This window comes from Neopelma chrysocephalum, unplaced genomic scaffold (assembly GCF_003984885.1).
Source record: "Neopelma chrysocephalum unplaced genomic scaffold, ASM398488v2 Primary Assembly neopelma1_147, whole genome shotgun sequence".
NCBI lineage: Eukaryota > Metazoa > Chordata > Aves > Passeriformes > Pipridae > Neopelma > Neopelma chrysocephalum.
Genome location: NW_020897809.1, coordinates 8266451 through 8294034, shown reverse-complemented (window position 1 = coordinate 8294034; position 27584 = coordinate 8266451). Strand labels below are relative to the sequence as shown.

At 42.6% G+C, this 27584-nt stretch overlaps 2 protein-coding genes across 2 annotated transcripts in view; one reads left to right on the top strand and one right to left on the bottom strand.

Annotated features, from left to right (window-relative positions):
* Window positions 1–50: 50 nt before the first annotated feature.
* On the bottom strand, window positions 51–11342 carry CCDC174 (coiled-coil domain containing 174). Its single transcript, XM_027700813.1, has 11 exons — window positions 11269–11342; window positions 9923–10027; window positions 8937–9037; window positions 7956–8014; window positions 6720–6900; window positions 4687–4782; window positions 3706–3842; window positions 3229–3323; window positions 2873–3020; window positions 1968–2102; window positions 51–1204 (listed from the first exon to the last, which is right to left on the bottom strand). Exons 1-11 carry the CDS (start codon window positions 11308–11310, stop codon window positions 189–191), a joined length of 2115 nt encoding a protein of 704 aa, XP_027556614.1. The 5' UTR covers window positions 11311–11342; the 3' UTR covers window positions 51–188.
* A 1306-nt stretch (window positions 11343–12648) lies between these two features.
* GRIP2 (glutamate receptor interacting protein 2) overlaps window positions 12649–27584 on the top strand; it is a 279768-nt gene continuing 264832 nt past the window's right edge. Inside the window, exons 1-2 of the mRNA XM_027700692.1 lie at window positions 12649–12778; window positions 17605–17666. Of these exons, the coding sequence (XP_027556493.1) occupies window positions 17612–17666 (55 nt within the window). The 5' untranslated portion in view covers window positions 12649–12778; window positions 17605–17611. The remainder of the gene's footprint in view (window positions 12779–17604; window positions 17667–27584) is intronic.

The following is a 27584-nucleotide window of genomic DNA, read 5'->3' as shown; positions in this document are numbered from 1 at the left end:
GAATAAAAAAGTACCAACAGGGAAAAAGGGCAACTGTGATGTAAAACAGCTTAGGTGTTCATGAGATTTATTGTGATCTACTTACAGAAACTTGTTCTTCCCACATGTGGGAAAATAATATTCTTGCTGAGCAGATAATTCTATCTCAGTTCTTTAGATCATGGTTTTTGCCTGTCTTTTCGCTCAGCTCAAGTCACTTGTCTGTAATAAGACAGCATATCATCTAAACTTTGGTAAAGTGGTTCCTGCTTTGGGGTGTCACTGCTGTCGGTCTGCACTGGAGGTGCCACATCCTGGGTGCTGCAGCCACTGGCCTGCGTTCCTGGCGGCACATCTTGGGCACTGCTGCCACAGGTGTGTGTTCCTGGTGGCACATCCTGGGTGCTGCAGTCACAGACCTGTGTTCCTGGCGGCACATCTTGGGTGCTGCTGCCACAGGTGTGTGTTCCTGGTGGTACATCTTGGGTGATACAGCCGCAGGTTTGCATTCCCAGTGGCACATCCTGGGCGCTGCAGCCACAGGTGTGTATTCCTGGCAGCACATCCTGGGCGCTGCAGCCACAGGTGTGTATTCCCGGTGGCACATCCTGGGCGCTGCAGCCACAGGGCTGCATTCCCGGTGGCACATCCTGGGAGCCGTAGCCATAAGCCTGCATTGAAAAGGGCACCTCCTGAGCTCCGTAGCCGTACCCGTGCATTGGTGGCACCATCCCTGGTGTGCCGTAGCCATAAGCCTGCACTGGAAATGGCACCTCGGGAGCGCCGTATCCGTACGTGGGCATGGAGGGCGGCACAGCCCGGGCTCCGTAGCCATAAGCCCGCATTGGCGGTGGCACAGCTCGGGCACCGTAGCCATAACTCTGTGGTGGTGGCAGCCTGTCCTCATCGTCACTGCTGTCATCCTCCCCTGACGATGATGCCTCCTGAGCGTCAAGGCCAGAGGCCTCTGCTGGTGCTGCCTTATCCTGAACGTTGCTGTTGGAACCAGCGCTGCTGCCGTTGCCCTGCACCGATGGCATCTGTTGGTTCTGTGCCCTCTCTGTTTCCAGTTTTTCAGAGGAGGTTTCAGGACTGTTCAAATTTCGACTTCGGTAATTATCATCTTTCTTTTGTCCCAAAAAGTAATCAGAAGGTGGTGCAAATTCTGGATCTCGCTCATCTCTAAGTTCTTCCTGTTTCTTTTCCCACAGCCCAAACATCAGTTCTGTTAGAAACAGGAAAATGGTAGATTTAGCACAGATTTCAGGGGCTGAAGGTCAGTCAGAAAGGGGAGAAAACAAATTAGCAGAGTATATACAACTGTGTAAAGCCATCTGAAGTTACTTTTCCACCTAGTACTACATGGAAATATGAGAATCTAGTGCAGATTCCTTCAGTGAACCACACTTATTTCACTTCGCATTTTAGATTACGCTGCCCTCTGCTTTCTGAGTGTAATATTTGCTGCATAGTACAGTGCTGCTTGAGCGTCAGATACTAGGATTCCTCAGAGGTAGGAAAAAAACAGTGTCTGGCAGGAATAGGATTTAACAGATAAAATCTGAAAGTTTGGAGTTTTAATGGAACTATAAAGTTTCCCCTCACAATGTGTCATCACTTTTTAGCCTTGTCCTGTACCTGTTTGTGTAAAACATCCTGCCATCATGTAGCACAAACCACAGAAGTACATCAAGAAGAAAGGACACTGAAAGACAGCAAATCTTATGAACTATGAAATTCATCATTCTGTCAACCTGTCTGGATCATCCAGAAATGGAATAACTCATATAGAAGAAAAAATTATGGGGATATTATAGCAGCTACTGGCACTTGTCGGTCACTGCCCTGGACACTGGATAGTCATCGATACCAAGGCAGAAAGGACTTCATTGTTTCTCAGTCTTACCATACTTTGTCACAAAACAGAAATGAAAGTAGCAGCATGCATGTTGTTTCCCAATGATGTTCCTGAATCTACATTTTCTTACCTTTGCCTTTATCCCACTCTCGGACATAAGGCACACCAGGCTTTGTATCTCTTCTCTCCTGGATGACAACCTCCACCTTCCTGCTTGCTGCAGTAACTCTTGGAGGTTCTGGCTCCTCAGTAACAGCTTTCAGCTCTACGTTACAGGAAGAGACAGCAGGGTTTGTCAGTTACAGGATAAAATCTATATGAACCTCACAGGTAAAAATAAAAACGTCAGCATGGTATTCCCATTTCATTTACTGGATAAAACGATTTACATTCTTATTCTTCTGAACAACTGTAACAGTGAGCAGTGGCACGTTACTGTTCTTCCTTTCCAGAACACACAGTTAATCACTGGCATAGAATTTTGTGAAATATTAGCTACATTTTACAGTGGGAGACAGACAGTAAAAGTTGACTACCAGTGTCATAAGGGAGGCAGTGCAGAGATAGGATTAGAATTCAAATTCATCATCCTTAATCCTACAGTCAGCTGTATCTCCAATTTACAGACTGTATTGAAACTGTTATAGTGTATATTGTGTGATATAAAAAATAACTTGTTACTCCTTTTTATTCCACCTCCTCTTAATACAAAAAGCTAGTAAAATGTCAGCAACTCTAACCTCAACCTGCATAATTAACCCATATAATTCCTGCTGTCAGGTGGGAATCAAAAAAAGGCTACAATCTACACACTATATTTCTACCTACCTTATTAATCTATTTCTAGCATGATTTTATATCTACACACATATGAACTCTCACTATCCTAACAGTTACACTATCTAATTGTATATATAGAACACACAATACCAATATATATTAAATGTCCAAACATAAATCTAAATTAGAGTCTGCCTGTCCATAGATCAAGTACAAGTTGAAATAACAAAAACTTAAAAAGGCAGCAGTTCATACCTCCATTCTCCAGTTTTTCTGCCTCTTCTTCTAATCCTGCTTCCCTTAACTTTTTAACCTTCCGTGCTCGAAGTTTGGACAGCCTTGCATCTAGAGCTGCCTTTCTCTTCTCTTTTAGCTGTTCGCGTTTAGTTCTCTGATCAAGTGTCTTAACAGCAAAGAAAAATATGAATTAATCTCCCTTCACAAAGCAACTAAAAGCAATCCTTATCAAGTACCAGGTTTAACAGGAAAAAAGAAGCCTAATATCTTTGAAGTCAGGCATCACCTGGTGTAACACTTACAGAACAAATCCAAGACAGTGACCACCGAAACAAGGCTGCCCTCGTGTCCCAGTTTGCTCTTTACACTCATACCTGCTCCCTCAGCATGTCCAGCGTTGCCCGTTGTTTATGCCTAAGTTCTTGGTCACGAGAAAAGGCGAAGTAACCAACACCAAGCTGCCTGGCCTCTGAAAAGGAGAAACCCAATAAATTTAAGTTACACTCAGTTTGTAATAGACAGTAACTACAGGCACCAGGCACCCTGCTTTCAGGCGTGGAATTACTCCCAACACCACACATTGCACAGATGGCTAAAAAGGGCTTGTTTTAGATGATACATAAAGTGAAGCTTCCTGAAGGAGAACAGAGGAGGAGTTTCTGAGAAATACATTTGAGAAAAATACAATTTGAAGAAAAATAGATTTAGATTTAAGTACTGGAAAATTATAACAGTTATAACACATACCTATTCTTTTTCATACAGACACAGGAAGTAACTTTCCCTTGCTTCCTCTACAACTAATCTCTTTGGTGATACAAAGGTAAGTGATACAGAGTATGGCACTGTACCATTTTCTCGAATGTCCTCATAATGTATGGGTCCCATGGGTTTTCTGAGGGCTTCTTCTTCTTCCTTTTCCCACTGCTGCCTCTGAAGTTCTCTTTTCATATCTTCAGATAACAGAGTATTCCCATCAGGTTCTTGTCTAATTAACAACAACAACAAAAAGTTAGGGATTACAGAGCAGAACTTAACAGTTTTACAGTATCGAACAGTGAAACTATGATGGGGTCTGATCCAGTATTGCAGTTTTCACAAAACACAGATCATTGTAGGCACCACTTAGTGATACAATGTTGATGACTCTGGTACATGAGGACAGAAATAAAAAGTTACCTCTAGAACAAGAACATGTTAATAAAGACTAACAAAATCATATCCTTTTTCAGAAGCTTTATGAAATTATTATCAAATCACAAAACGGAAGATGAAATAATCATGGTTATTGGCATCTGCGGGGATTCTAACAATCACACAGAGAAACATTTCAGATGTAACATAAGAAAATGAAAGGTATTTGAGATAATAAAAAGCCATTTACCCTAGAGGTCCATGCCAAATATTAATACCCAATATGGAAATAATTTTAACAGAAGACCTGTCAGCTGTTTAATGGAAGAGCAAAACCAAACAAATGGAGGTCAAACAAATTAATTTTAAACACAATGAATTTGGAATTGCTAAAAGACTATTGTCAGTTTCCAAGTTAAACAGAACCAGGAATCACTTCCCTGGCATTTTATGGAAGGTATAAAAAAATACTATTTCTATATAGGGGCCCTATTTTAAAAGATACAACAAATATCTGAGATTGCTAAGTCAATTTATTAAAACCTTTCTCTGCAAACTATGCAAATCTAGAGAAAGCAGTACCATCAACAACTATAGATTGAGAACGGGGTGACAAAGCATAGCCTTGCTTCTTTCTCATTAAAACAATGTATGTTAAACACTGAGAGGAATATGCAGCTCCATTAGAGAAACCACACCTTTTCCCTTGAAGTTCCTGATCCATTTTAAGTAGACTTGGCAAATCCTTCTTCATACAGCGTCTAGATCGGCCCAAGAAATCAACATAATCAACCCTGTCATGAAAGAAAAAGAGATTTGATGCAAAACTTCTATCTGCAGATTTATAGAAATCTTAAGCAGAAGGTAGAAGTAGCAACATTTTCCAAAGGGTATTCATCACCTCATAGTCTCTGTGTGTGTGTGACAGCTGCCTCTACTTTTCACTTTACATGCTCCAAGGTTAAGAGGACACATTGTGAACAGGGCATACAACAGTTGTATCAGGCATTTACTCAATCTTCCTTTGAGCTCCCTGTTCACCTTGGCAATAAAATGGTGTAAAAAATATTCAAAAGTAACAGTGTCACGTAATTTTAACAACAAAATGAAACTCAGTCTAGTGCTTGCTTCCCATGGTGAAAATAATGACACAGCATCGACTTCTTGGGGATATGAAATTGTTACAGTACATTTCAAATATCAGTCTAAGGCTCATTCAGAACAGGCTGATAGTGTGCGTTCAACTGGCATAACAAAGGCTGACTAAAATGCAAGTAAAATGTTCCTTTGAAGCTATTGTGCTTCTTATTCAACTTTTTATAGTATTGAACACTTGATTTACAGTTGTCAAAAAAGCTGTTAAGAGCTGTACTTATTATCCTGCATTAAGCTGCCTCAATTATCCCATTCTAAATAACTGATATTACATCTGAAAAAGTTTGTCTGCAATCTAGTTCCAAAACCCAAACTTTTAAAGATCTGTACTTTTAGTAAGTTAAGCCTTTTACACAGTTTCTAAGGATATCTACAGTTTAGTATATACTCAGTGGCCTTCAGTTTTTATTGCAAGGAGACATCAGTAGAAAAGAAATCTGCATTCTCTATAGTAAAGATTTAACTATGGCTGCAGAATAATTAGCATTAATTATGCTAACACCCAAATATCCTCATTAGGATATGGCCTCACTGAGATGGCCAATGTATTAATAATAATATGTGTCACTGAGGAGAGAAGTAGGCAATGATAGCAAAGCACCATGTGAACAGTAAAATGTATCAGTTTAATTTTCTGATACTTTATGGTGCTGGCAGCACAAAGCAGTTTGAGCCCACCACTCATTGGTAGTTTCATCTTGAATTTGAGTATGATGCTGGTGAGGGGTCTCTCTGCCTTTCCACCTCAGCTGTCTGCTGGAATTCTGCTGGATTCATTCTCCCAGTTTATTCTGGGACATTACATTGCAAATCTTATCTTGGCCGAGTAAACTGAAGAATGGTGGTGCTGTTTTGTATTGGTTACTGCTGGTTTAAACTGATTACCAGAAGTGAAAGCTCATATTCCTTAAGCATTTCAAACAAATGGACAAGGAAAATGTTTAGTCAGACTGGTTTCTTAATTATTCCTAATGTCTTGGATGAAAAATTAGTGGTTACTTGGAATGACACAGAAAACTGTCAGAGACTATTTACTGTGCTGCAGATAAAAAGTGGAAGAAATGCTGGAAAATCGTGTTCCTATTCCAATCAGGGTTTCTCTCCTTTAAGAGGAGGTCTTACAATGAAATAACTGCTCATTTTGTAAGTCAAGCACAATTAAATAAGGGAAGATGAATACAATAAAACCCCAAAGTTTTTCTAAAATACATTTCAATTCAGCACATCAAAGTGTAAAATTGTACCCATACTGTGATCAGAACTCCTATAAACTATGCAAGAAAATAAGAGTGGATATTATGATGTCTCCCTTATATTACATTTCCCTGAATGCTATTTCTCAAAATCCTGGACGTAGATTCTATTGCAGGGTTACCTGTGTGGAAAGGAAAGTAACATGAAGGACTGTCTTTAAAGGAGAAATTAAAGAATGTTTCCACCTCTTCTCAATGTGCAGTATTAAACAAAAAAGAAAAAAAAAGGATGCCACTTCACAAACTTTGGAGAATAATATTATTTTCACATGCAATCGTCAAGAGGTAGCCAAGGACAGAGAAGCCCAGTCAGCAGCACCAACCATTCTTCCTCCGGGTCCTCGGGCGGTGGAATGTCTGCTTCAGGTTGAGTTTCCTCATCATCTGACTCTCTTTCTGAAGTCTTTCCAGCAGCTTCGCTCTGACTCAGCTCCTGTACTTCGTGCCTTTTGTCTATGATCTTCTGAGTGAAATCCACCAGGTACAAATCCTCGGTTTCTTCATCTAAGGCAGAAAATCGATTCTCAGAGAACAGCCACAAAAAGAACAGAGCTGAGCACAAAATCAATACCAAATAGATACAATCAGCTTTTCAGCTGCCAACAATGCCCTTGCCCACACTATTGGGGAATATTTAAACCTCATTCAGTGCCAAACAAGGCCAGAGCTATCAATTGGCTCCACGGTGATAACATCTATTTCTGAATCGAAGTTTTAGGGTATTGTGCACAGAACAGAAAAGGCTGCATTCTCTGCAGCAAAACATTCTCTGCTCATTAACTATTTCAGAAGCAAAGGGTTTGTCATGTAACAGCTCAAATACTTTTTTGATGCTTAACATCTGGTATGTTGGTAGCAGCCAAGCAGCCACAAGGGTACTTTTTAGAAAAGTAGAGAAAAGTGGTGGGGTCATGTGGACAAATATGGACATTAGTAAAGAAAACAGAGATTAACTGCAAGGAGATTTGTATTCTGTTTTAATAACTATTTCTTGCAAGGGACTGAATGCGTGAGAGAAGAAAGGGACAGATTAGCATTCGCTAACTCTATTAGCTGCATGACTGGCATTCATATATGGACCAGTCGGACTCCCCTCCTGCTCCTCTTCTCTTCATAAACGTCCAAGAATTAGAATGCAGGACAGAACATCAGCAATGCAATCCAAAGACTGTACAATGGAGAATAAATTAATTTTGTTTTTCTAAGATACTGTACTGAAAAAAACAGAATACAGTCCACCCACCTAATGAATGAGTCAAACAAGCCCCTAGTGCTTTACTATGTCAGGCTGTCCTTCAAAAAGTAATTATTTTATTTTCTCTAGCAAATTTATTTTTTCTCCCTTTCAAAGCAGAATAACGCCTGTGAATCACTTTGTATAAACAACTTGAAAAAATTTCCCATGAAGACCAGCAGTGAATTCATAGTGTAGTTGCTGTCAAACACCACACAGTCAGAAATACCAACTTTTACGGTGAACTTCTCAAAAAGCTATGTATATATACACACACACATATGTATGTATGCAAAATACTCATTTTAGACAGGTTTTCCTTCACCTGGAAAATCGCCTTTTGTCATTTTCTCATACAGCTTTGCTTTCTCTTCTAGCTTCTTCCTGAAAAAGAAAACAAAAAATTACCATTGCAATCTCACCAATTCCAAACATAGATCAAAGCGATCAATTTAGCCTTAGATAAATGGAACTGGAAAGTACTGGGAGTGCTTGAGCTATTTATTAGAAGCTGACTTATCCCTGGGGTTTTTTTTGAACCTTCACTGGCATTTCTGAAGATACATAGTTATCCAGTTCCGGAGTTTATACTGAAAATAATTTTAGTGAAATTACAGAATTAATCTTCAGTGTTATCTGTCAAGTAGGCAAGAACATGATGTAACAAGTATTCCACCTCTATCTAACTACTATGGTCTGTCAGATAAATACTGGAACCTAAATTATTATTTGCAGGTATGAGATAGTGGAAGACAGTTTTACAGAAAAAAAAAAAGAAAAAAGAGATAATGTGGAGTTAATCTTCAAAACTGAAAACTGTAGCTAATTTCTGGAATTGTAGAAGACAATTTTGAAGAGCAAGGAACTACTTAAAAAAGAACAGCAAATAGCTTACAAATGGCATTTTCAACATATATCTTTTTGTACAACCAACCCATTTAGAAAATGAGGCAATCCTTGCAAGAAAGTGAGCCATTTTCTGTTAATTCCAAGAAACACTTTGCTAGAGAATTCTAAAGTGTTGCTGTCCTGGCTTGTGATTCTAAAGATGACTTAAAAAAAAATATTAACCTGACACATTTAGAAAACTGTGATAATGTGAGGGCAGGTATCCCTGCATGAACATGACACTGCTGGGATGCAGTTTGTACATTACTGGTAAAAACACGGAATTGATGCTGGTCTTACTGGTTGGTCTAATGAGAACTGCTGGCCCAAAACATGCATAACTTGCTTTTTGTGCTTTTCTAAACACTGAAAATCACATTCTACAAAGCATTCCTTTCTTACAGAGCCTAAGAGCTACCTTGATTGATCCAATATGTCCTGCTCTTCTGTCTTCTGCTCAACATCTTTTGAGGCTCGATTTGCAACTCCTGTGTTTTGTTTGGTCCAGATGTTTGGTTTCTGTAGAGAACCGTTTTGTAACAACAAATAAATGAAAATACTGAAATGGTAATGATTACAAAAATATTTCAACTCCATAATGCAAACATTGCAAGTCAATCATAACAGACTTTGTAAATAACATCTTAAACATGTTTGACTTGAGACTATACCTGTGCTGTGGAATACAGCAGGTATGTCCTAAATTAACACAGACTCCAGTATGGTGTCAGAGGGAAGGACAGGCTGAGAAGCTAAAAAAACCAAAGGCACTCAAAAACCAGACAAAATCTATTCTGGCAAAGATGTCAAGGTTGAAAAAAACAACCTAACAATCTTGCTAATTAAGAATGTAGTAACAAAGCTACAGATTGTTTCTATTCTCCGTTACCTCCATCAGTTGGCCTGTTTGCAGTGTAAAAGCTGTGTGTGTTTGAAATATGGCAGCAACAGCACATTCTGCTTCTAGAAAGCTACACAATGAGTAAAACCCAGAGTGCAGTAAAGAGCAAAACACGAGAGATAATTGTGTGTTCATTATTACACATCACAAACACATAGCAGAGCTTTTAGCAAGGACAGTGACTCTGGAAGAGTCTCATCCTCCATCCTCCAGAACCATACAAGATCTTAGATGAAAGAAACACCTTTCCCTATAGTTACAAAAGCTGTGGATCCTTGGGGAATGAAGATTAACAGGTGATTTAGATAGGCATAAGCACAATATTAAGTTTTCCGCTGTGCACAAGAATGTCACCAGAAAATGAAATTTAAAGAACATTTTCATCACGTACATTTTATATTTGACCAGTAACACAGCTCTAAGCATTTATTTATATTTGAATATTAACTTCCTTACTTTAAGGAGAAAGAATGACAAAAACAACAATGGAAAAATATTTCTACCTTATTAGAGGTTCTGGGCTTTGCAAAGACACCAGCATCTTTCAATAGCTTTTCTTTCTTGAATTCCTCTTGCTTTCGGAAGAGTTCGGCTTTTAGATCTACCAGCTACATCAGCAGCAAAACAATAAATAAATAACCAGGACATATCACAAGCACATATATCAGTTACTGCAATAAATAACTGTATTTCTAGTAAAACAGTCTGCATTTACAGTTATATGAGCCTTTGACTGCATTTTTATGTGGAACTTCAAGGCACTGATCTGATCACAGAGACCACTCAAGTTTACAGCAAACATACAGAATGCAAATTATGATTAGGGATTAAAACAACTCCCAAGGATATCCTTGGTTCTTTTCTACGTGAAAATAAGGGAGGCATAATTCCATACAGATCTTACCAGCCTCCTGAGGGCAAACAAATAGAGAAGGACTAATGAAATAAGACTACTGAATATGAAAAGGGAACTTTTAACTACTAGATAGTGAATAAAATCCTGTCTTGGGAAAGCATTGATAAAAATCTTCTTTTATAAAATATATATTGTTTCCCACTGCTTTATATATGTTTATATAGTTTTAGATTTTCTTTTTTTTTTTTCTAAATATATAAGTGGCATTGCCATCTATGGCCAAGGTCCATCTCAGCTTTTATGAGGAAACATCATCAGCAGGGATGTTATCTTGGAATTACAAAACTAGTCTGGAAGAGGATATTGTGCCACTTTCCCTGCAAGTCCTACAGAAGACAAATTTCACAGATGTACATTAAATCAGGAAAGCAAAAGACTTTGGCATTAATATTTGTCCCAAGAACTAAAGCATTTACTTGTCAGGTCCCTAGAATAATGACGTGTAGTGTTGTAAAATCACCCTTTTCCCCACTGTTTAGAAGTGCCCTAATTTTATAATTACAACAGGAGCGAGGGCAAATCCAGTCCGGGCACACTCGGGTTTGGAGGGCAGTGTGTGCTCCTGGTCAGGAAAGAAAGGGGGCCAAACCCCAAGGCCGAACATCTCACAGACCCGGGATGTGAAACAGGGCGTCAGAACTGCCCTTTAATTCAGCGTTTGCTGCAAGGACCGCGCACCTCAGTGGGCTTAAGGCGAGGGCACAGAACACCAGCACCTGCACCAGCACCATTCCCCCTTCCCAGTGCCCTGTTTTCCCTGGAAGCGGTGGCACCACCGCACCCCCGGGTCGAGCCGCACGGCCTGCACCGGCCGGGCCCATCCCGCGCGCGGGCGCCCCGCAGCTGAGCACAGTCGGCCGCTCTCCCAGCCCTCCCAGCCGCGCGTGGGGAGGCGAAGGGGCTCATTTCGCCGCTCCCCGGCCCGTCACTCACCGAGGACGCGGCCACGTCCAGCGGCTTCTTCCTCCGGTCCATGGCGAACCCGCCGCCTTCCGTGCGGCCCTGCCGTAAAGCGCGGCGGGCGCGCGGCGCTGTCGCGACAGGCGGTGAGGGCGGGCGGGCGCCCCCCGCCGCCATGTTGGGGAGGTCAGGGCAGGGCATGAGAGGAGACATGGGAATTTTACTCACAGTACCCCGGAATGCCCAAATAAGGAACAGTATAACCTTAGAGAAGTCCCAGAGAATTAGATAAGGGATGTAGCTCGAACGAGCAGGATGTAAACTAAACCCCGTGTTCCCAAATAAGATAAAGAATGAGCGTTACAGTCTTTGGTGGTGGAACACGATGCTGTGCCTGCTCAAGAACTGAGGTCAAAACGACGGAGAAGACCTGGAAGGACCAAAAAAGGACTTCCAATAGAGGTGTGAAATGAGGGTTTCTGGCAGGCACGGGCCAAACCCTTCAGGTCTGTCAGAAACCTCCCTGTGCAGCTGCAGGGCTGGAGCTGCTGTGACCGGTGGGGACACTCTGGGCTGGGCCACTGTGGCCAAGAATTGAGCTTGGCAGGGGCTAAATGACGAAGTACATGGTTGAAACTTGCTACTAATGTTGTCCCAAACACGGGCTTGTTACCCAGGGCCAGCACCAGTTCACACACTGAGGAGAGGTATTGCTGTTTTCTATTCTAGTTTGCTCCAAGTGGGGACATGGGTGGTAACCCCTGAAAGGCTAACTCACCTATTGTCAAAATTTCACACTATTCATACATTTTAACAAAGGCATCAGCATTCATTGGTTACAAATTACATAACTTTTCTCTTAATTAGTACTCAACGCCCAAGTTATATCTCTCACTTCTCATGCTAATTAGTCCCCAGGCACAGTTCTTTACTCTAGTTGAGTCTGGGGTCTATTCTGAGTAGGTGATCAATGAGTCGGTGGTCCTGATATCCCACTGCTGGAATTACCTTTCCCACAGTTACTGCTCAGTGCTGACTCTACTCCTGGTGGCTCTTGTCCAGACAGCCCATTCCTCTTGGGATTGTGTTCTCTTTTCCTTAAAACAACAGATTAGCCAAGCATAGGATGCTCACAATGCAATTATTAATCATAACTGTCCACCTACAGCTACTGGTTAACAACTGAAAAAAAATTGTGAAAAAACTGAAAAAAATTTGACTCAACCCCTGTTAAAATTTCGAGGGGCTTGATATCATCAACAGAAAAAAACTACAACAAACAAACCAAAAACCAAACCACATCAAAAACTCCCAAGCACAGCCAGGAAAAAAACCAAAACAAACCCAAAACTCTCTTTCCTGCCTGATAGGTGAGTGCCAGAGAGATGAGATCTGAACTGCTCCCTGGAGCTGGAGACAGCCACGTCCCTCAACACCCATCTGGGTTCAGCACCACTGCCCTCTGGGGCAGCTTGTCCAAGCCCTGAGCTGTGTCTGTCCTGTTGTCCTTGGCTCTCTGCCTGCATGGATCCAGCTGAGGGAGGTGGGATTTCAGTCACAGCTTTGCAGTACCAAAAAAATGTCGTCCATAACAGCCAACTACAAACCCACCTACAGCTCTGTAACCTCAGAGAGGAGCACAGGTGGCTGTTGGGGAGCAAGGTTCAGTTTTACTTATGCTGGGAAGCTCTTTGCATTCCTTATTATCCCCCTGAAGAAATGGGACTGTCTGATAGGTTTTAATTCAAAGTGATTCTGAAGAACACATTTTAACTGTGGTTGCAAGAGGAAGCTACTTTTCACTTGTCTTTATTAAAGTGGAAAAATATAAGGTACTCCGATGTTGTTGCTTGGCAGTGTGACAGCTGATAGAAGCACCAGATACAGTTCTTTTGATTTTTGAAATGTGCTGCCTTTGTGTTTGGCAAGCTGGGTCAGGCCCGTATTTAATAGTTTATGGACACAGGATTGCAGAGTTGACAGAGATACTCAGTTGCTAAGAAAGGTGCACCAGTATTCCAGGGAGTGTGAAGTGTGCATTTGAGAAAGAGCAATTTCTGGCCCTAGTGAAGGTGTCTTGCTTTTGTTTTTTTAAAAAGAGAAGGGGAATTGGTGAGAGACAACAAATACAGAGAAGTACAGGTCATATCAGAGCCATGAAGTTTAGTATTTTAATCTGCAGTGGAAGAAAAGAAATGAGCATTACTGAAAAATAGGACAAAGGAATGGAAACATCTGTGCTGTTCTAATTAAATCACACTTCAACAAACCTCACCTAACAACAACACTGAAAAGAAAAGACGGCCCAAACCCAGCCTGAGGTTGGTCCTGATTAATTCCCACCTTTTATTTGGAAGCAGTGTCTGTGAGGGCACATTTCCCCCCTGAAGTTCATTAATCCTCCACACTGCTCATGTTCTACATTACAGCAACAGGACTCTCTCACCTGTCAGAGTTTCCAGTGTTCCAGGTGTTGAGCACTTTCAGGAGCTCGGGAGTATTTTTATCTTGAGATTCTCGTAACATGAAGTCCCTGAAGAGCTGACAGCCAGACTTGGTTCTGGATACCTCCTTACAACTGCAGGTGCAAAAACACATCAGGAAATCTTGATCTATTGAAAACTTGGCCTGTAGAATAAAATGGCCATGGCTAAGATGGATGTCTGAGGCTCTGGGATAGAAACTTTGGGATAGACCAGCTTTGGAAATACAACACTAGACACTGTGTAGGTACTACAGTGCTTCTTGATTTTTTTCTGACTTAAATGTGAAACAATACAAATGCTGAGTCTATTCAGGATACTACTCTGGAAGCCACTTTTTTACCTGTCTTTTGTCTCTCCCCTCTAGATGCCCGAAACAAACCTTTGCTTGCAGGATTCCCTGGCACAGCCTAAGCCCCGGTGAGGCTGTTTGCAGCTCCTTACTGCATTCTGTCCTCACTGCTGCATTTTCCCCTATGACCTGCCCATAGCTCTTGTAGCTTGTGACACCATCCTGGCTTCAGGTCCCTGTAGCACTTTTCTTCTTTACAAGCAAAGTGGTCCTGTCTTGTAACGTTAGAATCATGTTCTCTTTTTCCACGTCTTCAAATCTGTTTGGCTTTTTACTTGCTCTCTCCTTCCCGGACTCTGTTTTGTATTTACCTGTCTGAGCCATGCTGGAACAGCACTCTTTCTGGTTTGGGTGTTGTAAATAATGTCTCAGTATCATCCCAACAGCCCTCTATGTATCAGGTGTTACTTGGATAGTCTCAGGGATAGTCTTGGAATGAGGCCCTTGGAGGTGTCAGCATCACTCTTAAAATGTTCCTTTCTGGTTGAGGGTGAGATTCATGATCAGGGTTGTAGGGAAAAGCTGTGTTTCTGTAGGGAAAAGCAGTTACATGACAGGATGCAGAAAAAGGAATTAATATTAGAAATATTAATTCCAGCAAGCTGGCTCACGTTGCTGCGAGTGAGGATCTGCGCTTGCAAAAAAATAGGTTATTTCATGGGTAGCAGAGGTCTGGCTGGGCATGCCTGGATTGGGAATGAGGCAGAGTCACTGATGCTGTACATAACTGATGGACTCGTGCAAGGAGATAACCTTTCTCTCACGTTCTCTCCCGGTTAACGTCAGCAGGCAGGGATAAAAGCAGAGCCGGGCGGGAGGAGCGGGTCGGGCTCTGCCGGGCTCCCCTGGGGGCGGGATTCGGCACAGAGCGCGCACCCACACAGATGGCCTTCGGAGCACTGTGTGTCGGTTCAGTGGTCTTGTGTTTACAGCCAAAGAACCGACAAGCTTTCACACATATTGTTCCCTCAGAAAGGCTCGGTGTCAATTCTAACCTGTGGAGGGCTATTCTGTGCATTTTTTTTTAATCCAGCCCACAGGCATTCATAAAATGCCAGTGAGGGAGGAATAAGAATATTTGCAGGTTGTGAAGCAAAATCAGCTTAACACAAAGAAATTAGGTGAGGAAGGGGAGGAATCTATCTCTGTGTGTACAGTAGAGCCTCAGTGTGGCTGTGTTGTGCTTATTCCTTATCAGAAATATGTGAAAGCTGTATAAGCTCCCATATCTGATCTCAGACTGCTGATAGTCCTGAATTCCTGGGGAATAATTGATTCAGCAATTCCAATTAGTATGCTGCTCATTTTAGCATGAGGCCTAATTGTGTTTATTTCCACAAAGCTGCATCAACACAAAAAGCTTGTTTATTATTTTTGAGGAAGACGGGAGATCGCAGTGGATTGTTCTCAGGGGATTTTGTATGAAACAGTGGTGTTTCAGTGTCTTGTAAAATTGGTGAGAGATGCTGCAGAAATTTGAAATGAATCAGTTGCAAAACTTTGGTGTGGATTTCTCCTACACCCCCCTACCAAAACTAGACTTACAGGAGCTCCAGACCAAATTATATTGATGTTTGGAGGATTTGCTTTTCTGAGACTGATTCTCTTATCACAGACAGTAAGGTTTCCTCCTACCCTAAGGCCTTGATGTCTGTCTTACTTTCTACATCTTGGCTTTAAGATGAAATGAAACCAGGCAAATAACAGCTGGACATTTTGTGAGATAAGCCTCAGTGCCAGGGCACTGTGTCCTCACACACTTTCAGAGCCACTCAACATAAGACAACTCATCCATGTTTCTCTAAGGGAGGGAGAAAATCCTTCTGGCTTTCTTTTAAATTTTTTTTCAGGCTCTTTGTCTCGGAAGTTATCATATGAAAACATTTGTGCTATGTCAACAAAAATCTTTTCTAAAACAGAGGAAGATTTTTTTTTTCTTTCCACAGTTTTGCATATTCTTGGTCAGCTGGTGTATTAGTTTGTGGAATCTGTGTGTCTTAGTGTGTATGAGGCCAAAAATGACTGTGGCAGAAGCAAAATTTTTGCAAACTAATTGTTGCAACATCAGAGATCCAGAAGTGTGTATTTCCTTCATAGCAAAGTTTACATCTCTTCCCAAAATAAAGTCCCAGCATACCTTTCTTTACTTACGTCTCAATACTTTCCTAAAGGCACCTGAAGCATACCCTAGGCTTTTGTAATTTTGCATTGTATTTTCAGAAACATGGGATTTCTTCAGCAAAACAAACAAGCAAAAAAACCCCAAAAGCCCTTTGGTAGAAAGTTTAGATGGACACTGTTGATAATTTTTTTTTTTGCAGGAAGACTAAAAGTTAAAGTAATTTTGGTAGGTAATTGGCAGGTGTGCAAAATAGGAGAAAAATGGCAATTCTTTGACAAATGTTGGAGTTCCTTTGCATGATCCTAGGCAGAAAGTCAAAACTGCCATTCACGTGGCTCTATTTTTTTGCCTCTTGGGTCACAAGCTGCATTGCCAGAGTGCTTTCGTGCTAGTTTATTTTTGATTGCAAACTCAAAAATAGGCACAGAAGACAAACCTGATATGACTTAATGCTAAATTGAACTGAGATCTAAAGTAGCCTTGTCCTTTTCTATGGGAATCTGTATTTTATATGCAGTTTTATAATGCACTTTAAATCATGGCTTGTGTCAACAATATTGTCCTCTCTTCTCTCTTTGTATGTGTTATGAGAGAGGGGCTGCTGTTATGTGCTACTTGTGTAGAAATTGTAATTCCTCTCAAATGCAGATGGAAAGTAGGGATTTCCTACGAATATCCAACAACTTCAATCAGAAATAGGCTTAATGTCATCTTACAGCAGAGTCTGTAGGAGGGACATAGTTACTGCAACTGGAATTAGCAAAGAAAACTCTTATTTTTGCCCATTTTTTTTTAGTAGGCATTTTAGCAAGCCTTGATGAAAATGGGCATAGCGACACTTTCTCCATTGGGGATTGTTTGCATAAGGAAAAAGATTGAGCACCAGTTGAAAAGATGAATAGGTTTGTCACTATTTTCCTGTACTAAGAGGTATCAATACATACATTTTCTAAACTGGAGATGTAAGCAGCCAGCAAGTTCCAAAAGAAATTGGCTTATCAATTACATTGAGGAGTGACTGTGGATATTTTCATCCCCTGAGCAGGAACTCTAAGCTGTTGGACTGCATTGTGCTGTCCATGGTTTCTGTGTGGCTGGCATAAAAGACAAACATGCCCTTTAAGGAATTGCTCAGCTCCTTGAGATTTACCCATTCATCTGTCCACCCTCCTTTCACCATCTGTTTCTTCCGCTGTGGACACGTGAAGTTGCTCCATCCCTGCAGCAAAATGCAGCCTGGATGGTTCACAATCAGGCTTTTGCATGAAGCAAAGCTTTCCTGTCTTTGCAAGCACGGATGGACTTGCCTCTCTGTCAAGGTGTAGCCCTATAAAGAAGCTGGATTTTGTATTCCAGCTGCACATCTGCAAGCTCCTTCAAGACACTACAGACCTGTATTTCTTTGTCTCTAGGTTGGGGATGCCAGGCTGGAGAAAGTGCCTTGTTTTTTGTCTGCGGAGAATACAGGACAGAGGTAAGGCAAGAGGGGAATACAACAGCAAAGGGGGAGACTAATATAGGGGATGCTCATGGGAAGGGGTTCAGTGCTCCTTTTTCTGCTCATTAATATTGTTAAAGCTGCAGGATCCATCCCAAAACTTGTGACTTTTTATTTAAAAGAAACAAAACCACAATGTAACTTTCCCATTAGAAAACACATATTTAGCATGAAATCTATTCCCCTTCCAAAATGCTGATCCAGATGTTAGTGAATGCACACCTGCTTTGCTTACAGTTCTGTCTTTAATCTGAACTAGGCCTAAGAAATAGAGCTTTTACAGTGGTAAAGTTGTGTCTGTTAAAAGGCATCTACCGGAGCACAACAGTTGGGAACTATTAAGCTCATGTACCTACTCTGTGCTCTGTTTTTCTTTTAAAGAAAACACTGTTCTGTTGATTGTGTCAGGTAGATGGACACATGCTCATTGTAGCTGTAACTTTCCAAAGAGACTTCTTTCTAGCTGTGAGTTTAAACCCTATTATTTATGTTCATTTAGTGTCACAATAATGATTAAAGCCATATTTATATCACGTCTACTGCTTGTAAAATGCTTCTGTTTATATCGTGCTGTTTGACCTGAATTATTTTAAACCAGCAGGCTCATGGCAGGAAGTTCAGGTTTTCTGACACGGTGGGAGGAATCTGGGTCCTGTAGCACATTGCTAGGCTACTCTGGAGGAGGGACAATAATTTATATTTACTACTTCTTGCACAATATCATTGAATTGCTGTTGATGCTTTTTAAACATATGGTGTTATTAAAGTGTAAACTGAGTGCGATTTCAGTCCAGTACAAAGCAGCGTGTTCTTTTTCCCCCCTAACCACAGAAACCACTAGCCTGAGGCTTTTCATTTGTCTTCTCAGACTAGAAATGCCAGAGCGTGTGTCTGTTTTAAGAATAAGTATATATATATAAAAAAATCTTTGTTCTCTGGTTATGAATGATCTTTGAATAGCTCTTTGAGATGCAGACATGAAGACATCCCTTCTGCACACTTGGTATTTATGGAGGGTCTAGTTCTTGACACTGAGCAGAAGATTAGATGGCATAATAGAGCAAATTATGGCTCTACATGTGCTTTCCTAAAGTTCTGGAACAATTAAATCTGCCCACTTGGGCAGGACACATCTCTGTCACATGATCATTTTTGCCTTGATGCACCAAAGAGATTTAAATCAGCATAATTGTGCATGGAGTTTCTCTACCATATGGGCAGTGGTTACCTAGCAGTCATCTACCATCTGCCTGCAGAGATGGCTAAGTGGCAGCTATGATTAATTTATTAAGAGAACAAAACTATCTTGTATATATAATCCTTCTCTGATATTCGGGTAGTGAAAAGCTGCTGTTACATGTTTTAGAAACAAGAAACTTTATTCCCCCACCGTAGCTCAAAGGCTTGGTCCATTCTAGTTTGGATTCCTCTATATTTTCAACAGCTAGGTTTATCTGCAATAAAGTGTTCTTTCACTATCCATCATCCCATCAGTTGCCCCAAAAACATGAACTGAAAGAGGTAAGTTGTCTTTCTGGACGAAGTAGTTGAGCACTGTGAGAGCTTAGGGAAATGCTCAAAAGGCTGTATAGCACAATCTTCCCAGAAAAAGAGAAAGCAGCGTCCAAGGAAGACAGCGGTAGCTGTGGATGGCTCGCTCCCAGCTTCCCTCTGCAGCAATGTCCCGGCGCTGGCAGCGGGACCTCAGAGCGGTAGGTGGCACTGCGAGACTGTTATTGCAGCTGTGTAATTTCCATCTCAGCGGTACCGTGAGCCCCCGGCAGAGGTGACCTCACACAAATGAGTGTCCTCTTCGCACTTCCCTGTCATCTCTCCAGCAGTGGAGGAGCTAATTGGTTTCTTCTCTCCATTCCTCCAGTCTCATACATGTGAAATTAGGTGAGAAATAAGACAAGGGGAGAACTCAGAATTGCAAGAAGAGCTGCCCCTGGATTTCTGGCTGCCAGTTCATATTCTGCGTGGGTTAGTGGGACTCAAGTTTTGGCTTCTGCTTTGGCCAGCTCTCTGCAGTAACAGTCAGACAAGGGCTTGTATGTTAAGTAGCATGAACATAGCAGCCACCCTTTTGATCTCACAACTGACAATGGCTTTGTGAGAGATAAAACTGAAGATTAAATAGGGAAGGAATTCTCCAAAAGGGCTGTTAGCTTTGCAAGGACACAAAACCATACACCTTAAGGAAATCCACATTTCCTTTGCTTGAGTGATCCCTGCCCTGTTGTTAAACAGGACTCCAGGACTAATACAAAGGCTACTCCCCATACAGGCCTCCCAATACAGAGGTTACTTAGAATAGAAGCCCAGAAGGCACTGAAATGTTTCTATATTTATCACAAAAGAAAGAGTGATTATAGACGTTATTTTAGAAATAATTGAGAAAAGAAATATTGAGTCTCTGTGCTCAGAGCTTGGAAGTGTGTGTGGCACTGCTGCCATTAGTCAAATATAGACAAGTGGAATGAGAACTAGAATAATACTTCAAAATGAAGTATTGCATCAGGCAAAAGTCCAATGATTTCTTTATTAAGGCCTTGATGAGTTCCAACCAAGTCTTCAGCTATACCAAGAAGCTGTACAAAATGTGAATTCCAGTATTTTATGAAATACTGCAGGGGAGGGAGCCCACATTACATGGAAGTGAAGGGGGCTTTACATTTTTTAACTCTTGCCCACAGCACTTGTTTCCTTGCCAGCTGTTTTAGGAGAGATCAGAAATGGCAATTATTGTCTTTTTCCGTTCCCTTTGAATGTAGATGCAAAATTACAGTGTTTCTATTAAGACCAACAGTCAATATCAATGATTTGCAACTGTCATGCCTCCTTCTCTAATCTGAAATAGACTGCAGTCATTAATGTGTTACTGACAGCTGGGGCTGGGTCACAATGAGAGGGACAAGGAAGCAAGACAGTCATAGTAACGACTTTTAACATCTGCTGACAGAGCTGTAGTGTTGCTGGCTTTTTTCTAATGCCAATATTGAAATTTGTCTTCATGAAATACACACAGGGATGTGCCTTACTGAGAGATGGATGGATAGTGTTTCTCTGCTTACTATCAGTGTGTGGTAGCTCTGATGGTAGCTCTGAGTGGGTTTTGGTGGAATAGTTGTGTCCTTGATGCCAGCTCTGGTTTAAGGGAAGCTCAGGAGGGAGCCTGAGACTGTGGCATGAACAAAGGCTGGGTCCAACCCTGTCTTCATGTCCTGAGCCACTGATGCACAAGAGAAACTCACCTTACAAACTCATTTAGCACAGCTCCTTGTTCATGGGGTCAGGATACAGTAGGATCAGCAGCACCAAACAAGTCAGAGTCAAACCTGCCAGCTGCTACCCTGAGTCTGACTGTCCAAAGTAACTGGGATGGTTGGTTTTGTCCTCCCTTCTCTTCCAGTGTAGTTGTAAATAGAGTTCTGGGCATGGCAGATACTGCTGTCATGTTAATACAGGGCACAGAAGTACTTCCACTGTGTTTTTCTTTCATGGTTGTTGAAAGACACTGAGCTATTCCTGGGAGAAATGACAAATCCCTGGGGAGCAACTTTTCTTACTTGCACAGCTAGTAACCAAGAAAGATGTAATTTGGGAGTGCAGGGACAGCTTAGAGATCCTTCCCCATAAAAAAAAGTTTGTTAATCAGGAAATCAAAGCAAAATGTAGAGTGTGTCCTAATGGGAAACTTTCACAGGCTGAGATCCGTCTGATACCTGGTGTTCTGGGTGGGGCAGAGCCAGCTATCCCATATCTGATAGCTCTTTCACTTAAGTGATTTGCAAAACTTCCCTGAGGCAGCTCTGCAATGAGGAGCAGAGATAGCCAGAGGCAAATCTTGCTGCTAAATGAATGCCTGGAATGAAAACATCTAGGTAGAAGTGGGATGGTTTGGGGATCTCTGCTGTGGGTAAATGGTAATAAGCACTTCGATGGTAATAATAATGATGATAAGCACTGGAAAGGATTATGTGGCTCTATGAAGGTAAACACTTGGACATGGTGCAAATGGTGACATTTTATTAGTGATGTGGTGTGTGTGTCCAAGGGGGAAGATTGTGGTGTGTGCAGGGGAGAAACTAACAGATGATAAAAGAGGAAGTCCTGAAAGCAGTTTTGAAAGGGAAAGAACATATTTCCATCAACAGCATCTTCAATCACAATTTAGAGAAGTGGCTCTTCATTGCTGTGACTGAGTTCAGTCTTGTTGTTAAATTCTCCTGTCTTTCTAAATAACAGTCCATATCACACAGCAACTTCACAGTAACCCAGGCAAAGCTGTCTGCTGGCTGAACTGAGAGGCCTTCACGCAGGATGGGACCAAAAGCACTGTCTCTTATGTTGCAGGATTATAAGCAAATATTAACAGTATTAAGCAGCTGTATCAGCTGCTAGCACTTCAGGCTCTGCTGTCAGAGAATAACATGTATAATAACAGAAAAACATGTAACATACGTGGTCACCTCAGCATATTGAATTTCTGACACATGCCTCAGTAGCCTGGAAATCAATAGGCAGCAGCTGCAATGTTGCTCTGGCCACTGCAGAGCCCTAAGCCCCACTGCTAGCAGGGGAGGAGGCACAGACCTCTGGGTCTTGCTTAAACACTGATATTTTGGGGCAAGTGGTGAGGAAGATGCAAAGCTTCTCTGGCTTTGTCTCTGTGTCTCAGCACCATCTTGTGAGTTGTTGGGTCACTGGTAGAATGGGGAGAATCTCTGTGGTGTGGCAGTGGCAGTAAGTGACAAGACTGTTTGGGAACACAAGGTGGACAGCCAGTGTCATGGTCTTGGCAGAAAAAGTGACTGGTTTTCGTGACTTGCCCTGAACAGCATCTATAAGTTAAGAACTCTCAAAGGAAGCAAAGCCAAAGCTTCAGCACAAGCATCAGCCCAGCAGTCAGGTCAGCAAAAACAGCTTTGTGCCCAGAAGGAGAAATGTGATGACAGTGGTTTTGAGGGAGGAGGAGAACGAAGTGGAGATACTTCATACCCCTGGGTTTGCTGGCCACAGGCGGCCTCACTGCTTCAACACTCAGAGCTCATTGCACGGTTACTTTGCAGGGCTCTTGCAGAATGAAGACGATTTGGAAGGAGGTGAGGGACTGGTCTGAGCCCCTTTGTGCTTATGATGTAATTTCCAAGGAAGGAGGTGAGGAACCAGCTCTGGAGCTGACTCCAAGTGTGTCTTTGGGACAGAAACAAGGAACATTTGAGTGCCTTTCCAGCAGAAACAGAGCACAAAGGTGACCATATCCTCATGGTGTTCATAAATGGGGTGTATACTTGTGCCACTGAAATCCAAGGACATTCTCTCATTCTATCTAAAAGGTATTTAGTCGTTCAGAGAGATGAGTATCAGCCCGAAGAGGCAGAATGACAGATTGCTTCCAGCCTTCAGAATCTAGTTGGACATGAGTACTTCTGCAGACGTCCATAGTATGAATGTGTGCCCTGAAGTGCCTGACAAGAAGCAGGCGACAAAACAAGTAAACTGTTTGTACTGCTTGAATTTAAGGCAAAAACAGAACCAAGTTGGATTAGTAAGTAAAGTTCCTATTAATCAACCTCTGGTGGTGGTAGCAAAGTGAAGATAATCCATTTTAAAACTGCCTTTAACCTTCTACCATGACAGGATTATTTTTAAATTCTATGATCTCAGTGCTGTTCACTGCTGTGTGTGGGTTATGGGACACACAGCTTCATACAAGTGACAGTGTAGCAGCCAGTGAAACAAACCCATCCTGATGCTGCGTTGTGACAGAGATTGATGCCCTGTATTCCCAGTGCCATTCCACGTGCCTGGGAGGTGAAAGGAGAGACTGGTTCTTCCTTAAAGCAGCCATGTGTTGTTTATATATCATGGTGGGATGGAAACAGATTTCCCATAGTCCCCTCCCTGCCCCATGTACAGCTGCAAGGGTACAGGGTGCACTGCTTCAACACCCAGGAAAGTAGCCCAGTCTTGGTAGAGAATGAAAATTTATCTTTTACTTAATTAAGTCGTGGAGTGGAAGTGAGAAAGGAAAATATTATTCTAGACACTGAAGTAGATTTCCTTTGCATAGGATTACATAGGTCAAAATAATTTCTAGCTTGATCTTAACTATTGAATGCTGCCTGGCAGTAGCACTAGGTCAGTATGGGCATGAGGGAGCCCACGGTCCTCTCTGTTTCCCCAGAGGGTTTCATGACCTCCAGACCACTGTTGAAATAATGCAGCCTTGGGGGTGCCACCTCCCTCCTGGAACATCTTCACTCAAGCTGCTGGCAATGGTGGACAGACAAAACACCACTCCTAAGGGTTTCCCAAGTGCCAGATCCTCACTGACTCAGAAATGGCAAGAGGAGAGCTCTTAAATCACTTGTTTTGGGGCTGAAAGTGAAGATTGACTCATCTCACTAACTTTCCTTGTTGCAGGGAGTCAGCTTATTCCCATTGTGAGGGACCTTCAAGGTGAGGGAACACATGACAGGAAAGTTGGCTGGAGATATCTGTAGGCATACAGATCCAGGGCAAAATCAAAGCAAAAAAGCCTGGACTCTCTCCCTCAACCCTTTCAGGAAGATTGGATTTGTACTTGGGAGCCTCCTCTCACCACACAAGTGGTATTACCATCTGTGTTCCTCAGTGGGGCAAGGACCCCTGGCTGCTGAAACAGGCAATGCACAGGGCACAGTTAAGTCCTCAGTTGATCAAAATAGGTCATCCTGTCCCAGGGCATGTGGCCAAAGAGGAACCTCTGCCTCACAAATTTGGTTTTACAACCATTTCTGCAGGATGGTGCAGCTGAGTGGGAGGACAGCAGCACCCTCTAAAGTTGTGGCAGCATTCATGTCACAGTGGTGCCTAAAATCCTGCAGCTGGATATTTCAGTTATACAGACAGATTAGGCATTGCTCAAGGACACAGGTATCCACTTCTGAGGTGTTCTATGGACTTCCTGCTGCTTGAAATATCCCTCCATGACTTTCCTCCAAAGATGTAGCATAGCATCTGTCTTACATTGATTCTGCTTATGAATTCCCCACCAGTATTTTTAGCTATGTTTTGTTTTCTCTAACACAGTTTCCCATGTGAGTACTGAAGTTAGCACTTGAGAAAATCTCACCACACTAGCTTTGGCTCTTTCTACAATAATGGATGTGTCAAATTCAATTCTTAAGAGCTCTGAGCTGCTTTTTGAGCTAGTAATGTGCTTGCTATTTTCATGTTTAATTATTTCTGTGGCACAAGTGTCCTTTAAAAAGTAGTACTATTATAGCAATGACAGTCTAAAGAGACTTAAGCAAAATAGTATTTTGAGAGATCATCCAGTGTAAATGGCAAAACCAGATGAGCTTTTAGGTACAAAAAGTGTCGATTTGACCTTACTTTTAAAAGCCCCTTCCTATGTCATGTTTTCTTCAGACTCTCATTACTTTCCCTGAAAGTAACAGTAGATCAATAACCATCACTTTTCTGGGAATCCTTTTTGAATGCCTAGAATCTGGATATCATCAAGCAATTATAAAATACAGCTGAGGAAATTAAGGCACAGAAAGGGCAGGTGATTTGCTTGTGTGGGTGGTTGAGTTAGTCATATAACTCCACAGAGCTTGTCTCCGTATGCTGGGTTTTAACTATTGGAAGAAGCATCATCTTCCCCCAGGATGCATCTTGGCTTCAGATTAGTCCTCAAAAAAGCTTCTGAGTTTTGCTGTCAGAATATTTGGTGCATATCACAAACTTCCTATAAGTTAGCATGATGTGCCCTAGTCCAATCTAGCTGTGGAGTTCTGATTTGTTGTGAGTTCCAAAGGTACCAGGAACATGTGCAATGAAAATGCAGGGGGCTGTGTTTCTCCCCTGAGGAATAAGCTGCACAAATGTGCTGCATTTAGTGTAAGGGAAGTTGCTCTTTAAGAAGCTGTAGCTGAATGGGGACTTGATCCATTCTTATGTTTCCAGTCTGATAGTAAATGTGGGCAAAAATATCTTTTTGTGTCTGTGAATTTTTCTGTGCTGCTAGTGGAGGATAGGCAGGTCTGAGCTCTGGCTATGTTCCTGCTGCTGATAGTCCTCAGGAAATCTCTCTTAGAAGTGATTGCTCCAGCTGGTTGGAATAAGCCTTCAGGTGCCATCACTCCAATCACTGTCCTTTAAACTGATGGGTAACGCCCTGACTAGAAACATGGAAGTGAATCAGCCTGGACAGTGCTGCTCTCTGCTGTGATAGGAACCTCTCATGCAGTTCTCAGGCATTGCATGCTGCTGTCTGCCCTCTGCAGCGTTGCAAACTCTTATGCTTAAACGAGGAGGGCTGTTCTCATGGGTTTATGATTATCCCATCTTAACTCACTGGGAACGCACGCTACAGCACTAACTTCAAAATAGATCCTCTCCAGCCCAGCTCCCACACTGATCTTCAAGAACTTGTGAGGGGGGAATAATAATAAAAAAACCTAGTTTAACTGTAGGTCTTTAAATCAAGTACCTCAGTCAGGTTCCTCATCAAGCAGACTCTCCCAAAGTCAGGGACTTTCTTGGGTTTCTGCTTTCAATACTTTCTGCAGAAACTGTTTTTCTCCCTCAATGTGCTCAGAGCTCCAGGAGGTTATTTCCCAAGCAGATTCTCTCCCAAGTGCCTTGGGGTTGGGCCACTTCAGTTTTCATCAGGTGTTGAAGAGGTTTCCACACCCCTACTGCCCAGCCTGGCATACTCCATGCCACATTTGGCTGCCCTGTAAGTCTGGCTGGCAGCTCCTGAAATGGCAAAGCTCCTCAGATGTGAGCTGTGGGCAAAGCACAGAGGGTGAAGCTGCTGCCCCTTAGCAGGGTTCTTGGCTGTCCTACAACAACTGCTTTTCATGCAGGTAGGGACAGAAAAGCTGGACTAAAAATTAAGCTTAATTCCAGATGGATGCATCTAGACGGGTGTATTATTTTGCTATTGTAGCCGCCCCGTCCCATCTGGGTGGTGTCAGATGCTAGCCTTCCAAAACTGGAATTAGCTCATGTAACCCAAGAAGAGTCTGGTCCCTAATATTTGAGATTATAGCAGATGTTGCACATAATATCATCACTCTCACAAAGGGAGGAAGAGATGCAGAGTGAGACCTACCCGCCAGCTAATAAAAGACCTCATGAAGAACAAAAAAAGCTGCTAGTCATTACAGAGATATGTTGCCCCCAGGAAATTAAAAACACGAATGCCCTGGCATATGCAATAAGCATCTCCTTTGTGTCCCTGCAAAAGCACTGAAACCTCTGGAATATTAAGAAATGACAAAGATGCTTTTAAGTCCCCGTTCCTCCCCCACCCCCGCCCCATACACTTTAGCTGCTTGCGAGTGGTGGTGAAAAAGATGAAGCAGATCAGCCTGGCTGTTGTGCAACTTTATTTACCAGAGAACCCAACTTCAGAATAAACACACGCGTCGATGCGCGCACCTGTGTGGGGCTGCCAGGCAGCTGCCGCTTGGTGAAGGGAAGAGACGCCAGGCTACAGCTGTAAAGGGAACGTAGAACGGGAACAGTGTGCTCTCCATCCCTTTCCCGGGCATGTGTTTTGCCCAACGCCAGCCGGCGATTTGGGACCCGCAGGAACGCCGGTGCGAGTCGCAGCCCCGGTGCCTGTTCGCAGCCGGGCCCAACGTGTATACGCAGACCGCACCAGGGGAAAATACACAATACATACATATTGACAGAATCGTTTCTAGCCCCCCCTCCCCCGAGTTCGCCGCTCGCCCGCCCCCGCGGCGGGGGGAGCGCACCTGCGCGGCGGGCGGCCCGGGGCTGTGCGCAGGCGGGGGCGGGCAGCGCTCCCCGCCCGGCCCCGGCCCCGCCGCCGCCGCATGCACCGCCCGGCCATAAAGCGCCGGGGAGCCCGGCCGCGCTCGGCAG